Raw genomic sequence first — 24,554 nt, forward strand, 5'->3', positions numbered from 1 at the left:
AAAGATTCTTTGGAGATCCCTAAAGCCCATAAAACGTGGATTTTTAAAGAATATTTCAGAGATCCATAAGGTCCCATAAACGTGGTTCTTTGAAGAATTTTTTAGAGATCCATAAGGTCCCATAAACGTGGATTTTTTAAAGAATTTTTTTACAGATCCATAAATTCCCTAAAACGTGGATTTTTTAAAGATTTTTTTTACAGATCCATAAATTCCCTAAAACGTGGATTTTTTAAAGAATTTTTTAGAGATCCTTAAATTCCCTAAAACGTGGATTTTTTAAAGAATTTTTTAAAGATCCATTAGGCCTCATAAACGTGGATTTTTTAAAGAATTTTTCAAAGATCCATAAGGTCTCATAAACGTGGATTTTTAAAGAATTTTGTAGAGATCCATAAGGTCTCATAAACGTGGATTTCTTAAAGAATTTATTAGAGATCCATAAGGTCCCATAAACGGGGTTTTTTAAAGAATTTTTTAGAGGTCCCATAAACGTGGATATTTAATAGAATTTTTTAATGATCCATAAGGTCCCATAAACGTGGATTTTTTAAAAGAATTTTTTAAACGTGGATTTTTTAAAAGAATTTTTTAAACGTGGATTTTTTAAAAGAATTTTTTAAACGTGGATTTTTTAAAGAATTTTTTAAACATGGATTTTTTAAAGAATTTTTTAAAGATCCATAAGGTTCCATAAACGTGGTTTTTTAAAGATTTTTTTAGAGATCCATAAGGTCTCATAAACGTGGATTTTTAAAGAATTTTTTAAAGATCCATAAGTTCCGATAAACGTGGATTTTTTAAGAATTTTTTAAAGATCCATTAGGCCTCATAAACGAGGATCTTTTAAAGAATTTTTTAAAGTTCAGTAAGGTCCCATAAACGTGGATTTTTAAAGAATTTTTTAGAGATCAATATGGTCCCAAAAAACGTGGATTTTTTAAAGATCCATAAGGTCCCATAAACGTGCCCCGCATCAGAGAAAAAATTAATAAGTATTTGATCTTTGGAATAATTTTTATTCATTTCATAACTTTTTGTTAAGGGAAGGTGTCTTTCATGGGGGAAATTGTCTGTCTATTTAACCGCTTCTGTTCTTCCTGTTACGACGGGCAATGCGGCGACGTCTTTGTAGGCGCTTCCTGTGATTGCGGCGAATCTTGCGGCGATTGCGACGAATTTTACGATTGCGACGAGCTTTACGGTTGCGGCGTATCTTACGATTGCGGCGTATCTTACGATTGCGATTACGACGACGCACCTGTCGAACCTTGTTGCGATTGCGACGGGTACGGCGCACCTTTCTCAGATGACGATGGCGGCGAGCACGTTCACTTTCAGCATCGGTATCATCAGCAGCGGCAGCATCAGTGGCGTCTTGGTTCTCTTTAAGCTCTCTCTCATCGACTTCATCGAGAGCCAGGAAACGAGGAGTTGTTGGAGCAGGAGGAGTGGTGGCAGGATCAAGAGTTGCAGGAGGTGAGGTGGCAGGCGGTGAGGTTGCAGGTGGAGAGGTTGCAGGTGGAGAGGATGCAGGTGGAGAGGATGCGGGTGGAGAGGATGCAGGTGGAGAAGTGGCTGGTGGAGAACTGGCTGGTGGTGAGGTCGCAGGCGGTGAAGTATCTGATGGTGATGTGGCTGGTGGTGAAGAACCTGTTGGTGAGGTAGCTGGTGGAGAAGTGGCTGGTGGTGAAGTAGCCGGAGGAGATGTAGCTGTTGGCGAAGTTCCACTACCGGTGGTGGGTGAGGTAGGAGCAGTGGGACTGGTAGGAGGCGCTGTGCCGGTGGTAGGTGAAGTTCCACCACCAGTTGAAGTTGAGGTGGTTCCAGTGGTTGTGGGTGCGGTACCTGTACCTGTGCCAGTTGTTGTGGGGGTAGTTGGTGTTGTCGGCGTGGTCGGTGTTGTGGGTGTCGTTGGTGTTGTGGGCGTTGTAACGGTGCCCGTTGCTGTGGGAGCCACCGTGGCTGGTGGTGGTGCTGGTGTTACACAGAATTGTGTTTTACCCATGGCACAAAGTTTGGTGGCAAAACCACCTCCACCACCACTACCGCCACCCTTGAAGAAAAAACCATTGACCAGGACGTTGGAACCCAGAAGGGTTACACAGAGCAGGATTAGTTTTAAATTCATTTGCCTCTAATGGTTGAATTCTCAATGCAAGTTGATTGTTGCTGTGAACAAATGAATTTGATGCTGTTAGAGATACTTCTGAGCTGTTTTATAGTTAATCCATCCATAACCTTGTCTTGACTCATCGATGTTGAGAGAATTTCCAATATTATGAGTTTTTTGGTTAGTAAGCAATGATGTTTGTTTGAATAGTTGTCAAATATTGTCGGCACGTGTCGAACCGGCACCCGTGCTAGTGGAAGATGTTGATGTTTTACAATTTCATGTTTCGAAATAATTTGACAGCTGCATTGCTGTCTTTATTTTACAATTTAATGAAGGGAGAACTTTCTTGTGTTAGAATGAAGGTGTAAGCACCTGAGGTATTTGTCTAGCTCGTGTAATATTCGGTGAACTTTAAATAAATAAAAAAAAATCGTAATTGGGACCAAATTTAAATATGGCCTTGGCAGTTTAATACTCTTCCACATTTTTCTGTAGGAATAAGGTTAACAAATACCATTCTTGGAGAAGAAGGAAAAATAATCGAAAATTATAGTCTCGTATCTCCAAATTTTCCCAAAAGTCTTCAGATCCATTTTGGTTTATGGTGGCACCACATTTTTGGGACCATAGCTGAGATATCTTACTAAAGGATATATATGAAATATGGTCCTTCAAATCCAATTAACAGAAAAATATTCTTTTACCACGTACCCCTTGATCAACCATTCGAAATTGGGCAATACTATAACCTGCTAAATTTTACCCAATATCCCATGAAATTGCTGAAGTGTGGATTATCACTTTTTGGAATCATATATACAAGAAAATAGAACTTCGGACCTCTATGTCGATGCTGACTTCGTAGATGTATCTACTCAGAAATCTGAGACACAAAGATCCAAATTGCGGAATTCTCTCTAGCAAATCCTTTTTAAACGACAGACGGTGTAAGAGTAGTTAAAATTATCATGAAGTCGTTCATGGTCTCGCAGGACGGTTCCAAGATAACCCTTTTACGAGAAAAAATTAACCACACATGAAATATTCTCCCAGTGAAAATACTTCTCTGAAATGGTTTCAGATCTATCAGACATTTAAATTCAGACCATTAAATTGGGTCTTTTATAGACCCCTTTGTGGTCTTCTTATATTAAATTCGGCATTTGAAGTTCGAAATGGATACTACAGCCTATGACAGAAAATTGTCTGTGCAGGTCCACGTCTTCGTATAGCCCCCATATAACTGTACCTCCCGAAATTCGGTATTTTGATGATTTTAGCGACAATATTCACCAGAATTGTTTTAAATTTGGTGCTTGAAGTTCGTAGTGGATACTACAGCCTATGACAGAAAATTATCTGTGCAGGTCCATGCCTTCCTATAGCCTCCATATAACTGTACCTCCCGATATTCGGTATTTTGATGATTTTAGCGACATTATTCACCGAAGTAGTTTCTAATTACGTATTTAGAGTTCGTAATGGATGCTACATTCTGTGACAGAAAATTGTCTATGCAGGTCCAGGTCTTTGTATAGGCCCCATATATCAGTACCTCCCTATATTTGGTATTTTGACGATTTTACGTACAATATTCACCTTAATTGTTTGAGATGTAGTATTTGAAGTTGGTAATGGGAGCTGCAGCCAGAAAATTGTTTATGCAGGTCCAGATCTTCGTATAGCTCCGATACCGAACGGTACCTCCCTATGTACGGTATTTTAATGATTTTAGCTACATTATTCGCCGTTTATTTCAAGTTTCGAATTTGAATATGATAATGGCTTGTGACAAACAATGCCTATGTAGGTGCACTTCATTCAGATCCTAATATAACGGCTATATTCGGTATTTTTAAGATGTTAGCGGAATTTTTGGCGAATATTATCTTTTTCGAAAAAATTTCCAAATTCGTTCTAAATGGTGGAGGGTATTCAAAGTTCGGCCCGGCCGAACTTACTGCTTTTTTACTTGTTTTATAAAAGATCCCTTTGTGGATTTCTAATAAAAATAATCTGGTCTTCTTTCATTAAAGACTACATGGTTGACTTCTTCTCCAAAAAGTGGATTTTTAAAGATATTTTTATGGAACACTTTAATTTTTAGGGGTTTTTGCTAAATCTTTTTTATTGATTTCCTGTCAACAAATGTGAATCTTCGCAGGATATATTTGAGGGATTTTAAAGGACCTATTGACCAATTGACATGGATTATCACAGAATATTATTCAAGTATTTTTAAAGGCTAATTTTATAGGGTCATTAAAGGATTATTTCGAAGATCAGCAGATTATTATCGTGGATTTTTAAAGGATATTGTACGTTCTTTTTTAAAGCACATTAAGGTATAAAATTTTATCCAGGACCATCTAGTTTTCTAAAGAATATTTTTCTTAACGATAAATTTTAAAGATAATTTTCGTTAAATATTTTTTAAAGAAAATCTGAGCTATGGACGTTAATATTTTAACCAGAATTATTTCAGAGACCGCTTGGCGCCCAACGTAAATTTTATTACAAAAATTATTTTTGCAAGGATTTTCCTTGCTATTAACGAGGTTCGAGAATTTCTAATAAAGAAGGTGGTCTTCTTATAAAGAAGGTCTCATGATGGTCTTCTAACATTGAAGACTTCATAGTTGTCTCTTTTTTTAAAGGATACTTTTATTTTTCAGGGATTTTTACAAGATAGATTTTTTGGGGCTCCAGGTAATCAAATGTGGATCTTTGCAGGGTATATTCCACGTTTCTCATGGACCTACTGACCCATTAACGTGGATTTTCACAGAAGATTATTCATTTATTTGTAAAAGGTACTTTTACTTGGATGTTAGGTCTTTGAAGGTAGCTCTTCAATAGAATTATTTCTCAGACCAGCCGACTAATAAACGTGAACTTGTAAAAGATATTGTGGCCTGGATCGGCAAGCCAATAAATGTGTATATTATAAGATTTTTGGCAAAAAAAAAAAGAAAAAAAAATAATAATAAAAAATAATAATAATAATAATAAGAATAATAATAATTAATAATAATAATAATAAAAATAATTATAATAATAATAATAATAATAATAATAATAATAATAATAATAATAATAATAATAATAATAATAATAATTGTTTATGCAAGAAAACGCTACATTGCAACACTTGCAAATGCGTTTTCCACTCCCAATTATTACGGCGATGGATGATGCCGACTTCGTTTTTGTTGTCTCTGACTCTACCTTTCTCTTTGTTGCTACTTTTTTGCGTGTATGAAAAATAAAAAGAAATAGTTGTAGTCATAGAATGCACACAGCCGCATTAGCATCGTCAGTGTAAGAACAACCACCAAAAGGCAAAACACCGCAAAGGGAGAGGAAGAGTTCAGTAGAATTTTATTGTTTGTTTCGTTGACTCAACAAGTTAAATTGGCATGTGCCAAAATATATTTTATAACACAATTGGAATATTAAACCAAATAAAAGTGCAGTGAAATTGAACCTTTGTGTCAACTTATTGTTGGGAAAAGGTGGTTCGTGCTGAACAAGAACACGCATTTCAGTTGCCTCAAAGCGTGAAAGCCAACAGGGACACATCACGATCATTCCAGCGGACCAAAGGAGACAAGTGTGGGCAGACCGAGCTGACCCGGAAAGTTCCTTTCGTGGTGGTCAGCTTTTGTAAGTTGGGTGAGTGACCCAAACAATAATAATAATAATAATAATAATAATAATAATAATAATTAATAATAATAATAATAATAATAATAATAATAATAATAATAATAATAATAATAATAATAATAAAAAAATATTATAATAATAAAATAATAATAAAATAATAATAATAATAATAATAATAATAATAATAATAATAATAATAATAATAATAATAATAATAATAATAATAATAATAATAATAATAATAATAATAATAATAATAATAATAATAATAATAATAATAATAATAATAATAATAATAATAATAATAATAATAATATAATAATATAATAATAATAAAATAATAATAATAATAATAATAATAATAATAATAAAAATATGATAATTATAATAATAATAATAATACTAATAATAATAATAAAAATAATAATAATAATAATAATAGTAATAATAATAATAATATAATAATAATAATAATAATAATAATAATAATAAAATAATAATAATAATAAAAAAATATTAATAATAATAAAATAATAATAAAATAATAATAATAATAATAATAATAATAATAATAATAATAATAATAATAATAATAATAATAATAATAATAATAATAATAATAATAATAATAATAATAATAATAATAATAATAATAAAAAAATATAATAATAATAAAATAATAATAAAATAATAATAATATATAATAATAATAATAATAATAATAATAATAATAAAAATAATGATAATTATAATAATAATAATAATACTAATAATATAATAAAAATAATAATAATAATAATAATAAAATAATAATAATAATAATAATAATAATAATAATAATAATAATAATAATAATAATAATAATAATAATAATAATAATAATAATAATAATAATAATTATGATAATCATAATAATAATAAAAATAAAAAGATAATTTTTTCACATGACAATTTTTCTTAAAAACGCTCTAAAAATTTATGCTTTTAGAGCTTTTATATAGCCCTTATATCCCTAAATAGATATTCTTTTGTTCAAGAAAGCCTTTTAAATTCAATGGACCAAGCTTTTTTGGGCCAGGAAGTACGCAAATTGTTTTTACGAAAAAGTTAATAATAGCATTATTTAAAGAATATGTTTTCAAACCGGATAATTTAAAGTTTATAAATTTTTTTAATTTTTTAGACTGATAAAAATAATTTAAAAACATTACATTGGTCGCCAGAGGGTCCTTGACATATTTCTGTTATAAATATTAACTCAGATCTCTCAACTTTAATATTTATAATAAAAATATTTCAAGGATTGTCTGGCGCCCAACGTAAGTGTTTTTTTAGCAATTATTTTTACAAAAACAAAAAAAAAAAACGTCATAGCTATTAACGAGGTTTTTTTAATATACTTTTGCCAGGTTGTGGTTCTGAAATTTTCATTTTTGTCAAGGATCATCTAAGCTCTTAGACTGCATTAATTTTTAATCACCATCCGAGCTAACAATGTGAGTTATTTAAATATGATATTTTCTAGGACCATCCTGAATCGCAACATGGATTTTTTTTGGAACCCCTCAGAGTTATCAACATGCGTTTTTCAAGGACTGTCTGGGCTATCTATGTGTATTTGGCATAAATTACCACCTGGTTGTCTTGTTGTACAAAGAGTTTTTCTTATAAAATATAAGTTTGTAAAATAAATATTTACATCAGTAGACACAAGTAGAACATATTTCGAACCACTTTTGGCGATAATGTAGCATAAGCTGAAAAAGGTATTTTTGAAATGAACTCAAATGTGGCGCATGCCCTCTCGGCAAATATTTACTTTAAATATTGAATTTGTGGAACATAAGATCCAAGTGCAGCTGGGGAGAGGTTGTAAAAATGTCTACAAGATCTCAGACTCAATATCACAACAAATAAAGTATAATTTAATAACAGCCAGCACACGTGTGGCATAGTTTTCAAATCGAAACCTAGAAAACCACACTTAGAATTATTTTCAAAGGCACGTGCCAGCCTTTTCGGCTTCAGATGTAAATATTTACTATTTACACAGAATATAAAGGGCATCCCTAGTTACAAAGCCTACGAATTACATCTGGAAGATCTTGTACAATTTGTAAATATGAGAAAATTAACCGCATCAGATCTAATCCAGCTAATGCTCGTGTAACTTTGACATCGATTTTGAGGTCAGAATAAGTTCCAAATTACCACACATTTTAAGTTGACCCCTTTTCGAATAAGAAAAATTTTAAATTTTAGAAATTCTGAAAATTGAATGGTTCTTAACTGAAAGGGGTTTCTAGCTATTTACATAGGTATGGGATGAATATTAAGTAAGCAGAAACAAAAATAACTTAGAAAGAACTGTCTAATTTATGAAATCCTCAGCATTAATGGAACGGAGAGTATATATAATTTAATGGAAGAAACTTAGAGCATCTTTAAGAAAAATTTAAGATTCTTGGTTCAACAAAATGTGGTTTTAAACAAAATATTGTCTTAAAGGAAAACCTGGGTTATATAAATGATTTATTAAAGATCCATAAGTCCCCTAAAATGTGGATTTTTGGAGAAATTTAATAATTCACAAAGTCCCATAAACGTAGATTTTTTAAAGAATTTTTTAATGATCCATAAGATCCCATAAACGTGGATTAAAAAAAAAAAAAATTAAAGATCCATAAAGCCCCATAAACGTGGATTTTTTAAAGAATTATTGAAGATCCATAAGGTCCCATAAACGTGGATTTTTTAAAGAATATTTTAGAGATCCATAAGTTCCATAAACGTGGATTTCTTAAAGAATTTTTCAAAGATCCATAAGGTCCCATAAACGTGGATTTTTTTAAAGAATTTTTCAAAGATCCATAAGGTCCCATAAACGTAAATTACTTAAATAATTTTCTGGAGATCCATAAGGTCCCACACACGTGGATTTTTTAAAGAATTTTTTAGAGATCCATAAGGTCCCATAAACGTGGATTTTTTAAAGAATTTTTTAGAGATCCATAAGGTCTCATAAACGTGGATTTCTTAAAGAATTTTTTAGAGATCCATAAGGTCCCATAAACGTGGATTTTTTAAAGAATTTTTTAGAGATCCATAAGGTCTCATAAACGTGGATTTCTTAAAGAATTTTTTAGAGATCCATAAGGTCTCATAAACGTGGATTTTTTAAAGAAATTTTTATTGATCCATTAGGCCTCATAAATGTGGATTTTTTAAGAATTTTTTAGAGATCCATAAGTTCCCATAAACGTGGATTTTTTAAAGATCCATAAGGTCCCATAAACGTGGATTTTTTAAAGAATTTTTTAAAGATCCATAAGGTCCCATAAACGTGGATTTTTTAAAGAATTTTTTAAAGATCCATAAGGTCCCATAAACGTGGATTTTTTGAAGAATTTTTTTAAGATCCATTAGGCCTCATAAACGTGGATTTTTTAAAGACTTGTTTAAAGATACATAAGGTCCCATAAACGTGTATTTTTTTAAAGAATTTTTTATAGATCCATTAGGCCTCATAAACGTGGATTTTTTTAAGAATTTTTTAAAGATCCATTAGGTCTCATAAACGTGGATTTTTTAAAGAATTTTTTAGAGATCCATAAGGTCTCATAAACGTGGATTTCTTAAAGATTTTTTTTGAGATCCATAAGGTCCATAAACGTGGATTTTTTAAAGATTTTTTTAGAGATCCATAAGGTCTCATAAACGTGGATTTTTTAAAGAATTTTTAGAGATCCGTAAGGTCCCATAAACGTGGATTTTTTAAAGAATTTTTTAGAGGTCCATAAGGTCCCATAAACGTGGATTTCTTAAAGAATTTTTAGAGATCCATAAGGTCCCATAAACGTGGATTTTTTAAAGAATTTTTTAAAGATCCATAAGGTCCCATAAACGTGGATTTTTTAAAGAATTTTTTAAAGATCCATAAGGTCCCATAAACGTGGATTTTTAAAGAATTTTTTAGAGATCCATAAGGTCTCATAAACGTGGATTTTTAAAGAATTTTTTAGAGATCCATAAGGTCTCATAAACGTGGATTTTTAAAGAATTTTTTAGAGATCCATAAGGTCTCATAAACGTGGATTTTTAAAGAATTTTTTAGAGATCCATAAGGTCTCATAAACGTGGATTTTTAAAGAATTTTTTAGAGATCCATAAGGTCTCATAAACGTGGATTTTTAAAGAATTTTTTAGAGATAGATAAGGTCTCATAAACGTGGACTTTTTAAGAATTTTTTAGAGATCCATAAGGTCTCATAAACGTGGACTTTTTAAGAATTTTTTAGAGATCCATAAGGTCTCATAAACGCGGATTTTTAAAGAATTTTTTAGAGATCCATAAGGTCTCATAAACGTGGATTTTTAAAGAATTTTTTAGAGATCCATAAGGTCTCATAAACGTGGATTTTTAAAGAATTTTTTAGAGATCCATAAGGTCTCATAAACGTGGATTTTTAAAGAATTTTTTAGAGATCCATAAGGTCTCATAAACGTGGATTTTTAAAGAATTTTTTAGAGATCCATAAGGTCTCATAAACGTGGATTTTTAAAGAATTTTTTAGAGATCCATAAGGTCTCATAAACGTGGATTTTTAAAGAATTTTTTAGAGATCCATAAGGTCTCATAAACGTGGATTTTTAAAGAATTTTTTAGAGATCCATAAGGTCTCATAAACGTGGATTTTTAAAGAATTTTTTAGAGATCCATAAGGTCTCATAAACGTGGATTTTTAAAGAATTTTTTAGAGATCCATAAGGTCTCATAAACGTGGATTTTTAAAGAATTTTTTAAAGAATCATAAGGCCCCATAAACGTGGATTTTTCAAAGATTTTTTTAATGATCCATAAGGTCCCATAAACGTGGATTTTTTAAAGAATTTTTTAATGATCCATAAGGTCCCATAAACGTGGATTTTTCAAAGAATTTTTTAAAGATCCATAAGGTCCCATAAACGTGGAGTTTTTAAAGAATTTTTTAAAGAATCATAAGGCCCCATAAACGTGGATTTTTCAAAGATTTTTTTAATGATCCATAAGGTCCCATAAACGTGGATTTTTTAAAGAATTTTTTAATGATCCATAAGGTCCCATAAACGTGGATTTTTTAAAGAATTTTTTAAAGATCCATAAGGTCCCATAAACGTGGAGTTTTTAAAGAATTTTTTAAAGAATCATAAGGCCCCATAAACGTGGATTTTTCAAAGATTTTTTTAATGATCCATAAGGTCCCATAAACGTGGATTTTTTAAAGAATTTTTTAAAGATCCATAAGGTCCCATAAACGTGGATTTTTTAAAGAATTTCTTAAAGATCCATAAGGTCCCATAAACGTGGATTCTTTAAAGATTTTTTTTATGATACATAAGGTCCCAAAAACGTGGATTTTTTAAAGAATTTTTTAGAGATCCATAAGGTCCCATAAACGTGGATTCTTTAAAGATTTTTTTTATGATACATAAGGTCCCAAAAACGTGGATTTTTTAAAGAATTTTTTAGAGATCCATAAGGTCCCATAAACGTGGTTTTTTAAAGAATTTTTTAAAGTTCGTTAATGTCCCATAAACGTGGATTTTTTAAAGAATTTTTTAAAGATCAATAAGGTCCCATAAACGTGGATTTTTTAAAGAATTTTTTAAAGATCCATAAGTTCCCATAAACGTGGATTTTTTAAAGATTTTTTAAAGATCCATCAGGTCCCATAAACGTGGATTTCTTAAAGAATTTTTTAGAGATCCGTAAGGTCCCATAAACGTGGATTTCTTAAAGAATTTTTTAAAGATCCATTAGGCCTCATAAACGTGGATTTTTTAAAGAATTTTTTAAAGATCCATAAGGTCCCATAAACGTGGATTTTTTAAAGATCCATTAGGCCTCATAAACGTGGATTTTTTTAAAGAATTTTTTAAAGATCTATTAGGCCTCATAAACGTGGATTTTTTAAAGAATTTTTTAAAGATCCATAAGGTCCCATAAACGTGGATTTTTTAAAGATCCATTAGGCCTCATAAATGTGGATTTTTTAAAGATCCATTAGGCCTCATAAACGTGGATTTTTTAAAGAATTTTTTTTAAAGATCCATAAGGTCCCATAAACGTGGATTTTTTAAAGATCCATTAGGCCTCATAAACGTGGATTTTTTAAAGATCCATTAGGCCTCATAAACGTGGATTTTTTAAAGAATTTTTTTTAAAGATCCATAAGGTCCCATAAACGTGGATTTTTTAAAGAATTTTTTAGAGATCCATAAGGTCCCATAAACGTGGATTTTTAAAGAATTTTTTAAAGATCCATAAAGTCCCATAAACCTGGATTTTTTAAAGAATTTTTTAAAGATCCATAAGGTCCCATAAACGTGGATTTTTTAAAGAATTTTTTTTAAAGATCCATAAGGTCCCGTAAACGTGGATTTTTTAAAGAATTTTTTAGAGATCCATAAGGTCCCATAAACGTGGATTTTTTAAAGAATTTTTTAGAGATCCATAAGGTCCCATAAACGTGGATTTTTTAAAGATTTTTTTAGAGATCCATAAGGTCTCATAAACGTGGATTTCTTAAAGAATTGTTTAAGGATTCATAAGGTTCCATAAACGTGGATTTTTAGAGAATTTTTTTACCCCGAATTTTGATGGATAGTCTTTTATTACAAAAATCCACTCCTTCACTACCCCGCATCAAAGAAAGATAATAAGTATTTAATTTTTGGAATATTTTTTATTCCTTTTTCATAATTTTCTGTTGAGGGAAAGTGTCTTTGGTGATGGGAATTGTCTGCCTATTTAACCGCTTCTGTTCTTCCTGTTGCGACGGGTAATGCGGCGACGTCTTTGCAGGCGCTTCCTGCGATTGCGGCGAATCTTGCGATTGCGACGAATTTTACGATTGCGACGAGCTTAACGGTTGCGGCGTATCTTACGATTGCGGCGTACCTTACGATTGCGATTACGACGACGCACCTGTCGAACCTTGTTGCGATTGCGACGGGTACGGCGCACCTTTCTCAGATGACGATGGCGGCGAGCACGTTCACTTTCAGCATCGGTATCATCGGCAGCGGCAGCATCAGTAACGTCTCCGTTTTCTTTCATTTCTCTCTCATCAACTTCATCGAGAGCCAGGAAACGAGGAGTAGTTGGAGCAGGAGGCGAGGTGGCAGGAGGAGCAGTTGCAGGAGGTGAGGTGGCAGGCGGTGAGGTGGCAGGTGGAGAGGTTGCAGGTGGAGAAGTTGCAGGTGGTGAAGAGGCAGGAGGTGAAGTGGCTGGTGGTGAGCTAGCTGGTGGTGAGGTCGCAGGCGGTGAAGTATCTGATGGTGATGTGGCTGGTGGTGAGCTGCCTGTTGGTGAGGTAGCTGGTGGGGAAGTGGCTGGTGGTGAGGTTGCAGGAGGAGATGTAGCTGTTGGCGAAGTCCCGCCACCGGTGGTGGGTGAAGTAGGAGCAGCAGGACTAGTAGGTGGCGCTGTGCCTGTGGTAGGAGAAGTTCCACCACCAGTTGAAGTTGAGGTGGTTCCAGTCGTTGTGGGTGCGGTACCTGTACCTGTACCTGTGCCAGTTGTTGTGGGGGTAGTTGGTGTCGTCGGTGTTGTAGGTGTCGTTGGTGTTGTGGGCGTTGTAACGGTGCCTGTTGCTGTAGGAGCCACCGTGGCTGGTGGTGGTGCAGGTGTTACACTGAATTGCGTTTTACCCATGGCACCAAGTTTGGTGGCAAAACCACCTCCACCACCACTGCCGCCACCCTTGAAGAAGAAACCATTGACCAGGACGTTGGAACCCAAAAGGGTTACACAGAGAAGGAATAATTTTAAATTCATTTGGCTTGAATTCTCAATGCAAGTTGACTGTTGCTGAGAACAAATGAATTTGATGCTGTTGGAGATACTTTGAAGCTGTTTTATAGTTAATCCATCCATAGCCTTGTCTTGGCTGATCGATGTTGAGAGAATTTCGAATATTATGAGTTTTTTGGTTAGTAAGCAATGATGTTTGTTTGAATAGTTGTCAAATATTGTCGGCACGTGTTGAGGCGAAACTCATGCCGGTCGAAGATGTTGATGTTTTGCAGTTTCAACTTCGAAGTAATTTGACAGCTGTATTGCTGCGTTTAATTTACAAGGTAATGTGGCGAGAACTTTCTTGTATTGGAATGAAGGCGTAAGCACCTGAGGTGTATGTTTGGCTCGCATACTATTCGGCTTTCGGCTTCCAAATTCTCCTGCATGAATAACGTAAACCAATGTTACTATTTGGAAAAAAATAAATCCCAGCGTCTCACACTTTTCGTCAAGGTCATGCTCAATTAGTTTTATGGGTACACAAAAACCGGAGGCCTTGACTTGAAAAAAAGGACAATTTTTGTAGATTCATACACCTAGAGGAAAATGTACAATGTGGCCACCAGAACTCAAGCGCCGGCCATGGTGATGGTGTGGGCCGCCATAACAGCCGATGGTCGCACTCTGCTCGTATTAATCCACCGTGGGTGGCATCAGAATAAATGCCTAATATTATTGCGAAAATATTCTGGAGGGTGTACTAAAGCCTTGGGCATGCAAATATTTTGGCCGCAGACCTTGGACATTCCAACAGGCCTCAGCACCATCGCCATAATCAAGTGCCACCCAAGAATGGTTACAAAATGAGATTCCTCGCTTCATTTCCAGCGCACAATGGCCACCAAAATATCCGGATACCAATCCGTTGAAGTATTGTGTCTGGAGTATTTTGGAAAGCAAAGTTGGCACTAAAAAATACCAAATTGTCGATCACCTCAAGCAAGCGCTTCGCCGGGAATGGACCAAAATACCGCAGAGTAACATTCGGGCAGCGTGTGACGGTTTCATTGGCCCGTTTGAAAGCCAAAATTCATGCCAAAGTTTAGCAATTCGAACAAATCTAAAGATATTCTAAAGTTAGATGCTATTTCCGACATTTTTTGCTTTTCCGAACTTTTAATATCATCCACCATTTGAAAGAAGTAGAAAAATTTAAAAAAACTCCGAAGACTACCACTTAAATGAAATCCGTTATATGGGGACTATATGAAGACGTGGGCCTTTTTACGATTTTTTTTCATAGGCTGTAGTACCCATTACGAGCTTCAAAATCCCGAATATCGGGCGGTATAGTTATATGGGGTCTATACAAAGACGTGGACCGACATGGCCCATGTTCGAACTTGGGAGTATGGCGGTATCAAATTTAACTATTTTTCAAGTCCATGTTTTGTGGGGTCTAGGGATGTTAATTATACCCTCATCCGTATGGCTACAGAGGGTATATATCATTTGATACGGCCAAAACGAAATAACGGTTTTAGACTCTAGGTCTCTTTGAACCAAATCCGTTTCAGAACATTTGGAGTCGATCTAGCGATGTCCGTCCATCTGTCTGGCTGGCTGGCTGGTGCGCGCCATAACTCTCGAAAGGAGTATCCGATTTGATCTAAATTTGGTACATCGTAATATTATTGTCAAACTTAGATCGAGTTCGGAGATGGGCAATATCGGTCCACTCCTTCTGGTACCTCCCCCACAAAAGGTCGAAATTTTCAAAAAATATATTTTTTGCACAGTGTGACGACGTGTTTTCACTTTGAAGCTGGGGTAGGTTCAGCGGGGGCCAGAGTCGTCACAAAAATTTATTTGTTAGGACATAAGGAGAGAGAGAGAGCGAAGCAAAAATATTTTCTTAAAACGTTATAAATTTATTTCCTTAAATAACACTAAACACTACACTAAACACAATAAAATCACGTTCAGAACTTTTTACGAAGAACACTAAATCACAAAGTTCAGTCGAAATGTTAATAAACGGGTAGCAGTGGTGGCAGCTTGGCACAGCGGCGGCCCGATGAATAGGCGAGCGACGAATAGGGTGGCGGCGGCTTTGGCACAGCGGCGGCCCGATGAATAGGCGAGCGACGAATAGTAGTGACGGCAGCTTGGCACAGCGGCGGCCCGATGAATAGGCGAGCGACGAATAGTAGTGGCGGCAGCTTGGCACAGCGGCGGCCCGATGAATAGGCGAGCGACGAATAGGGTGGCGGCGGCTTTGGCACAGCGGCGGCCCGATGAATAGGCGAGCGGCGAATAGGGGGGCGGCGGCTTTGGCACAGCGGCGGCCCGATGAATAGGCGAGCGGCGAATAGGGTGGCGGCGGCTTTGGCACAGCGGCGGCCCGATGAATAGGCGAGCGGCGAATAGGGTGGCGGCGGCTTTGGCACAGCGGCGGCCCGATGAATACGTCAGCGGCGAGTAGTAGTGGCGGCAGCTTGGCACAGCGGCGGCCCGATGAATAGGCGAGCGGCGAATAGGGTGGCGGCGGCTTTGGCACAGCGGCGGCCCGATGAATAGGCGAGCGGCGAATAGGGTGGCGGCGGCTTTGGCACAGCGGCGGCCCGATGAATACGTCAGCGGCGAGTAGTAGTGGCGGCAGCTTGGCACAGCGGCGGCCTGATGAATACGCGCACGACGAATCGGGTGGCGGCAGCTTTGGCACAGCAGCAGCCCGATGAGTAGGTCAGTCGCCGTCAACGCAGCCCGAAGAATAGGGAGTATTGCTACAGCCCTCACTTGACCCTGCGTTCAGTCGCCGTCAACGCAGCCCGAAGAATAGGGAGTATTGCTACAACCCTCACTTGACCCTGCGTTCAGTCGCCGTCAACGCAGCCCGAAGAATAGGGAGTATTGCTACAACCCTCACTTGACCCTGCGTTCAGTCGCCGTCAACGCAGCCCGAAGAATAGGGAGTATTGCTACAACCCTCACTTGACCCTGCGTTCAGTCGCCGTCAACGCAGCCCGAAGAATAGGGAGTATTGCTACAACCCTCACTTGACCCTGCGTTCAGTCGCCGTCAACGCAGCCCGAAGAATAGGGAGTATTGCTACAACCCTCACTTGACCCTGCGTTCAGTCGCCGTCAACGCAGCCCGAAGAATAGGGAGTATTGCTACAACCCTCACTTGACCCTGCGTTCAGTCCAGTCCAGTCTCCACAAATAGTCAAGGCTTATTGTTTGGCTTACTAAGACTCAATTCAACCGAGGTTGCGCGCCTTTTCTTCCTCCCAATCACACTTGACTTACCAGCCATCAACAGAAGACTGATCCCGATTGTGTGAAATGCGTCTCCTTTTATACCTTTTTGGCTGGACAACGATTGTTGTTTTCTCATGACAGCAGCTGATCCCAATCTGACAGTTTTGCGTAGTTCCGCCATTTGCCACCAGGGGTTCCAATGTTGTATTTTAAGTATACTTCTTTCTACTAGGGGACATATTTTAATTCATTTTCAAACCAAAAAAAATATAATTCATAGTTGATGTATATAACATAAGTAAGTAAAAATGGTCTTTAAAATAATAATGTACCCCAAAAACGAAAGCATGACTTTTGGGCGTTACATGGCATCTCTTCCTCCCTCTGATTTTTGATTCCTTGATTTGCTTTCTCTATTGCTATTGGGTTTCAATAGCCAGGAAGCCCTAGGGTGTTATGTAACCTTTTATTTCTCCGACATGGGCACTTTGGTTCGACTATATCTCGGTCGAATAGGAAGGTATGTTAGAGACCAATTGCAGAAGTTCGGAGAGATACCTTCACTACCCCGTCTGCTGATATTATTATGCGGTACTGCTTGCCATCTTGTTTAACAATTCGCTTCAGTTTGTGTCCCTTTTTCCAATTGTTTTTAAACTTCTCGATACGGATTTGTAGGTTTTCGGGATAATTTGGCAGTTCGAGAAATGTGTTATCGTGTTGGGGCTATCTTGCTCCATCGTGATGTTGAAATTTTGAGAATTGCGATGGTCTTTGAAGTATGGGCTTATATTAGGACACTGATTAGTTTGGGTATTGTCAATTTAATGTCTAAAAATAAAATAAGAAATTATAATGAAATGGCATCACATAAACGTAAGTGGAACTACAATCAACATTCTACTTCTATGTCTACAATTTAATTTTGTTCTTCATAAAAAGGCTTAATTTCACTTAAGTGCGCGACGCGGGTGATGTTGTCTTTTCCTCGGACTACAACGATTACTGGAGATTGGAATTTTTGTACGACAAACGGCCCTCCGTATTTGGGCGCTAGTTTGGCGGCGAAATTTTCGACGGCCTTCGACTGAGGATGTAGACGAACTAGAACTTGCTCCCCAATCTTTGGTTTCCAAACTCGTCGTCTAAGGTTGTACTGTCTCCGCTGGTTTTGAGATGCTTTTGCCAAGTTTCGACGCACTATCTTAAATATTTCTTTCAACTCCTGGGCACGGTCTTCTGGTAAGACTATTCTAGCACCAGTTCCTGTTGTGAGCTGATCATATAATGCCTGGGGCAGTCGCGGTTCTCTTCCTTGTGTCAGGTATGCCGGCGAATATCCAGTGGATTCTGATGCACTAGTGTTTATGGCTAACATTATTTCGGGCAGCATATCGTCCCATGTATTATGTTGTTTCGAAACTTGTGCTATCATTGTTTTCACTGTCCGATTTGTCCTTTCAGTAGGGTTCTCTTGCGGGGTGTAAGGAGCCGTAAGTTGATGCTTTATACCCATTTCTGCTAGGAATTTTTCGAATTGGTTGCTAGTGAATTGGGTTCCGTTATCGGTTATCAATATTTTTGGAACCCCATATCTAGAAATAATTCTTTCTCTGCATGCCTTTATTAATCCCTCTGTCGTAGCCTTCCGCAATGGAACCAACTCCGTCCATTTTGAGAATCTATCCATAATAACGAGTAGCATTGAGTTACCGTGCTTAGATCGCGGTAGGGGTCCTACGAAGTCCGCACAAATAGTGGCCCATGGTTCCTCCGGGATTCTTATCAACATTTCCCCTGCTGGTTTCTGTTGGCTGACTTTATATTTTTGGCAACATTCGCACTGCTGGACATAACGTTTGATGTCCTGGAACATACCAGGCCAAAAATATCGGTTCGCCACCTTGTTGCTAGTCTTTCGCACTCCCAAATGACCTCCGGTGACACTGTCATGATTTTCTCTAAGGACCTGAATCCTTGATCCGGTGGGCACACACAGCTTCCATGGTGTGCAATCTTCATCGTTTATTTGCTTGGGAAAATGTCGATAAACATTTCCCTCAATGATTGTATAGTCTGGATACTTCTTCGGATTCTTGGTTATGGTTTCCTTCAACTTTTCTAGCCATGGGCACGGACTGGTGTCATATTTTACTGTGGCTAGGTCTAACGTTTCCAAAGGTGTTCTCGAAAGCGCATCCGCCACAACGTTCTGTTTTCCTCTACGGTATCTGATCAAAAAATTATATTGCTGTAGCTCGAGAGCCCAACGTGCGAGTCGACCTGTAGGGCTTTCAATAGAATTTAACCATTTTAGGGCCAAATGATCGGTAATAACTATAAACTGGTAACCCTCTAAATAGGGTCTCATGTGTCTAATGCCCCACAGTATGGCTAGACATTCCTTTTCAGTCGCTGAGTAGTTCTTTTCAGCCTGTTTTAAATGTCTGCTGGCGTAGGCTATGACACGTTCCACGTTATCTAACTCCTGTGTTAGAACTGCTCCAAGGCCATAGTTGCTGGCATCAGTTTGCAATATGAACGTCTTTGTGAAATCCGGACAAGCCAGAACGGGGGCTTCAGTTAACTTTGCTTTTAGGTCTGAGAATGCTTCTTGTTGTTCGGGACCCCATTTCCAGTGTTTTCCCTTTTTAAGAAGACTAGTCAATGGTTGTGAAATTGTTGCAAACTGTGGGACAAATCTTCGGTACCAAGATGCTACTCCAAGAAATCTTCGTACCTCCTTTACCGATGTTGGAGGTTTCATTTCCACTATTGCGGCAACTTTATCTGGATCCGTCTTTATTCCCTCGCTACTCACAACATGGCCTAAATACTTCGTTTCTTTTCTGAAAAATTCGCATTTCTCAATGTTTATTCTCAGGTTAGCTGATCGCAATCTTCTGAACACTTCTCTCAAGTTCCGCAAGTGTTCCTCAAACGTTTTTCCAATGACGATGATATCGTCAAGGTATGCAAAAGCGTGGGGGTCCATTTCAGGCCCAATCACACTATCTAATGCCCGTTGGAAGGTTGCCGGTGCTGAATGCAAACCGAAAGGCATCACTTTCCACTGATATAGACCTTTACCAGCTACCGCAAAGGCCGTGTATTTTCTGCTCTCCTTCGCCATAGGTATTTGCCAATATCCGTCTTTAAGGTCCAGGCTACTCACGTATTTGGCATCCCGTAGTCGATTCAGTATTGTGTCGATGCGGGGTAAAGGGTAGGCATCTGGAACAGAACGTTTATTCAATTGGCGAAAATCCATACAAGTTCTCCAATTCCCATTTTTCTTTCTGACTAATGTGATGGGGAAACAGTATGGGCTTGTAGACGGCTCTATACATCCTCGTTCTTCGAGCTTTCTCACTTCGGCATTAATCACGGCTTGCATTGCAGGATTTCGCGGAGCATATCTTAATTTAATGGGTCGATCGTCGGTCATTACAATCTTATGTTCAGCTATTGACGATAGGCCATTTAATTGTTGGAACTTAGGGAGTTCCTGTGCCAGAAAATTTTCAACGATCTCACATTGCGTTTTACTCAATTCATCGTTTAAGAATTTAGGTCTGGGGGATACATTATTCGTAGCTGTCATTGTATCTATTACCTCTTTTGATGGGGTTTCCTCTCCTATAGCCACGGTACAATGCTCCGTTGATGTGGTTGGCTTACTTAATTTGACACTTATACCGGCGCAGTGAATGGTCGTGTGGAACTGTTTTAGAAATTCCAATCCCAATATGATGTTTCCCTTGAATTGCGGCATGATGAGAAATGTAACATCTGAGCTTTGGTTTCCAAATGTAACAGGTAACACTGTTGATCTTGTGATGTTCACCGTGGTGCCGTCTGCGAGGATAACATTTGCCTCATGCCGTGAATAAGTAAACCTTTTCTTGATTTTTTCCGCAAATTCTCTTTTTATAAAACAGCTAGTGGCACCAGTGTCGACAGTTGCTTTAATAGCTTTCCCCTCTATTAAGACAGTTGCAGTAAGGCGATATTCTTCACATTGCAATGATGTAATATTCTGGTTACTCTTCTTTGCCGGGGGTTCATCCTGCTGCGTTTCTGGATTGGATGAGCTTTCGTTTAGCACTTGGTCACCTTGATTGGTGCAATACAGGTTATTTCTAGAGTTGTCCGCACGTCGATTATAGTTTTGTTGATTTCGAGGCTGTTCTGACCGAGAATTATTTGGTATGCTTTCGAGTTCGTCTGCCAAGGAGATCAATTCCGAAAGTGTGGTAAAGTCTTTACGGCGAATGTACCATTGATAATCCGAATGCGCGTTTCTAAAAATTCGTTCCAATTTTTGTTCTTCGGTCATATTGGTGTGCTGCATAAGATGCTGTATAGAGAGTACATATTCCTTAAACGGCTCCTTATTACGCTGTATCCTTCTCCTAATTTCATCCTCCAATTTCTCAAAGTATCTCGGTGGCAAAAAGAATTTCAGAAAATCACTCTTAAATTCGTTCCAGGTAGTCCAGTGTCGGTTGTTGTTCCTTAGCCAGATTAAAGCTTTACCTCGTAACAACTCTGGCATTACTTTAATTATTTGATTCAATTCCACGATGTACATTTCAGCCATTTCTTCTACACGTTCTACGAATCCAATAGGGTCCATACCATTTTCAAAAGTAATATTCCATTTTCGGATTTGGTCGAGAATTACGAGTAACGACGAATTATTGGATGGCTTGGGCGGAGAATCTTTTTGAAATCCATATTCGGGGTTTGTTGGCGACATCTTCTGTACTTTTTGATCGTTTGTTACCCCTGTGCTTGACTCTCCATGTGACCTTTCCGCGGAAATGTGGGGAAGGGCGTACTCTGTTTTTATTGGGGATAATACTATTGCTTCTGCTCCACACGGTGTTACGGTTATAAGGGGTTGTTTTGTGACGGCTCGCAATGTCGGCGATTTGGTCGGACTGGTACTTTCATGTTTGTTCTGCAACTCTATAAGCCGTCTGTATACATCGGCTTCATGGTCGTTGTGGAGAAATTTAGCCCATCTTTTTCGGAGATCGTCCACTTTTCCAACTGGATCAAGATTGAATTCAGTAAGATATGTTACCAAGTCTTCTTGCTTTAGCATATAGGCCCAGGAGACCTTCAACATTGTCTTTTCGTTTGACATTTTTTTTTTTTTTTTTTTTTTTTTTTTTTTTTTTTTTTTTTTTTTTTTTTTTTTTTTTTTTTTTTTTTTTACTTGTTTCAGTTTTTTTTTTTTTTAACTGTTTTTTTTTTTCACTGGGTTTTCATCTGTATTTGTCTAATTATTGTTCACTCATTTATTTATTCTTTCTCTCTTTTATAGTGCCTGCTCGGGCGCCATTGTGACGACGTGTTTTCACTTTGAAGCTGGGGTAGGTTCAGCGGGGGCCAGAGTCGTCACAAAAATTTATTTGTTAGGACATAAGGAGAGAGAGAGAGCGAAGCAAAAATATTTTCTTAAAACGTTATAAATTTATTTCCTTAAATAACACTAAACACTACACTAAACACAATAAAATCACGTTCAGAACTTTTTACGAAGAACACTAAATCACAAAGTTCAGTCGAAATGTTAATAAACGGGTAGCAGTGGTGGCAGCTTGGCACAGCGGCGGCCCGATGAATAGGCGAGCGACGAATAGGGTGGCGGCGGCTTTGGCACAGCGGCGGCCCGATGAATAGGCGAGCGACGAATAGTAGTGACGGCAGCTTGGCACAGCGGCGGCCCGATGAATAGGCGAGCGACGAATAGTAGTGGCGGCAGCTTGGCACAGCGGCGGCCCGATGAATAGGCGAGCGACGAATAGGGTGGCGGCGGCTTTGGCACAGCGGCGGCCCGATGAATAGGCGAGCGGCGAATAGGGGGGCGGCGGCTTTGGCACAGCGGCGGCCCGATGAATAGGCGAGCGGCGAATAGGGTGGCGGCGGCTTTGGCACAGCGGCGGCCCGATGAATAGGCGAGCGGCGAATAGGGTGGCGGCGGCTTTGGCACAGCGGCGGCCCGATGAATACGTCAGCGGCGAGTAGTAGTGGCGGCAGCTTGGCACAGCGGCGGCCCGATGAATAGGCGAGCGGCGAATAGGGTGGCGGCGGCTTTGGCACAGCGGCGGCCCGATGAATAGGCGAGCGGCGAATAGGGTGGCGGCGGCTTTGGCACAGCGGCGGCCCGATGAATACGTCAGCGGCGAGTAGTAGTGGCGGCAGCTTGGCACAGCGGCGGCCTGATGAATACGCGCACGACGAATCGGGTGGCGGCAGCTTTGGCACAGCAGCAGCCCGATGAGTAGGTCAGTCGCCGTCAACGCAGCCCGAAGAATAGGGAGTATTGCTACAGCCCTCACTTGACCCTGCGTTCAGTCGCCGTCAACGCAGCCCGAAGAATAGGGAGTATTGCTACAACCCTCACTTGACCCTGCGTTCAGTCGCCGTCAACGCAGCCCGAAGAATAGGGAGTATTGCTACAACCCTCACTTGACCCTGCGTTCAGTCGCCGTCAACGCAGCCCGAAGAATAGGGAGTATTGCTACAACCCTCACTTGACCCTGCGTTCAGTCGCCGTCAACGCAGCCCGAAGAATAGGGAGTATTGCTACAACCCTCACTTGACCCTGCGTTCAGTCGCCGTCAACGCAGCCCGAAGAATAGGGAGTATTGCTACAACCCTCACTTGACCCTGCGTTCAGTCGCCGTCAACGCAGCCCGAAGAATAGGGAGTATTGCTACAACCCTCACTTGACCCTGCGTTCAGTCCAGTCCAGTCTCCACAAATAGTCAAGGCTTATTGTTTGGCTTACTAAGACTCAATTCAACCGAGGTTGCGCGCCTTTTCTTCCTCCCAATCACACTTGACTTACCAGCCATCAACAGAAGACTGATCCCGATTGTGTGAAATGCGTCTCCTTTTATACCTTTTTGGCTGGACAACGATTGTTGTTTTCTCATGACAGCAGCTGATCCCAATCTGACAGTTTTGCGTAGTTCCGCCATTTGCCACCAGGGGTTCCAATGTTGTATTTTAAGTATACTTCTTTCTACTAGGGGACATATTTTAATTCATTTTCAAACCAAAAAAAATATAATTCATAGTTGATGTATATAACATAAGTAAGTAAAAATGGTCTTTAAAATAATAATGTACCCCAAAAACGAAAGCATGACTTTTGGGCGTTACAACAGAAAGAGAAAGGATAATCCGATTTTGCTCCCACTTTGAAATTCGAATCTTTGCATCCTAATATTTGCGTCAGTGCTAGGTCATGTGTGAAAATGGACAATATCGGTTTACTCCATCAAGTACCTCCCTCACAAAAGGTGAAAATTTTGAATAATTACAACTCTCACAAAATGTTACGTAAGTGTCCGATTGTCCGTAAATTTCACACCAAGGTCTGGTGTGAAGATGGACAATATCGGTCCACTTTTTTTGGTACCTCCCCCACAAGTGGTCAAAATTTTTAAACAATATATTTTTTGCACAAAAAGAGAAAGGATAATCTGATTTTGCTCCAACTTTGTATATCCTAATAATTGCGTTAGTGCTAGGTCACTCCGTCTGGTACCTCCCCCACAAACGCTCAAAATTTTGAATAACCATGAAGTTCATAAAAAGCAAAATCAATATCCGATCCATACCAGATATGGTACATCTCAATATTTCCATCAACACAAGATCTGTTATAAAGATTGTAGAGATCGGACCATTTCTTTTGCTACCT

The 24,554-nt window shown here is 38.1% G+C and overlaps 3 protein-coding genes across 3 annotated transcripts in view; 1 reads left to right on the top strand and 2 right to left on the bottom strand.

The window, feature by feature from the left end:
- LOC101887609 (trissin receptor) overlaps nt 1–24,554 on the top strand; it is a 336,966-nt gene that overhangs the window by 39,483 nt on the left and 272,929 nt on the right. The window lies entirely within an intron of this gene.
- LOC101889453 (salivary glue protein Sgs-3-like) lies at nt 1,082–2,131 on the bottom strand. The gene has a single exon (XM_005175940.2). It carries the CDS (start codon nt 2,129–2,131, stop codon nt 1,082–1,084), a length of 1,050 nt encoding a protein of 349 aa, XP_005175997.2.
- LOC131805841 (uncharacterized) lies at nt 16,441–23,906 on the bottom strand. The gene is made up of 2 exons (XM_059129527.1): nt 20,445–23,906; nt 16,441–17,659 (listed from the first exon to the last, which is right to left on the bottom strand). The coding sequence occupies exons 1-2, from the start codon at nt 21,981–21,983 to the stop codon at nt 17,648–17,650; spliced, it is 1,551 nt and encodes a 516-aa protein (XP_058985510.1). The 5' UTR covers nt 21,984–23,906; the 3' UTR covers nt 16,441–17,647.

This window comes from Musca domestica, unplaced genomic scaffold (genome assembly GCF_030504385.1).
Source record: "Musca domestica strain aabys unplaced genomic scaffold, Musca_domestica.polishedcontigs.V.1.1 62, whole genome shotgun sequence".
In the NCBI taxonomy this organism is placed as follows: domain Eukaryota; kingdom Metazoa; phylum Arthropoda; class Insecta; order Diptera; family Muscidae; genus Musca; species Musca domestica.

Coding starts and splice junctions, on each gene's coding strand:
- LOC101889453 (XM_005175940.2), bottom strand. CDS start 2,131: ATGAATTTAAAACTAATCCTGCTCTGTGTAACCCTTCTGGGTTCCAAC.
- LOC131805841 (XM_059129527.1), bottom strand. CDS start 21,983: ATGTCAAACGAAAAGACAATGTTGAAGGTCTCCTGGGCCTATATGCTA.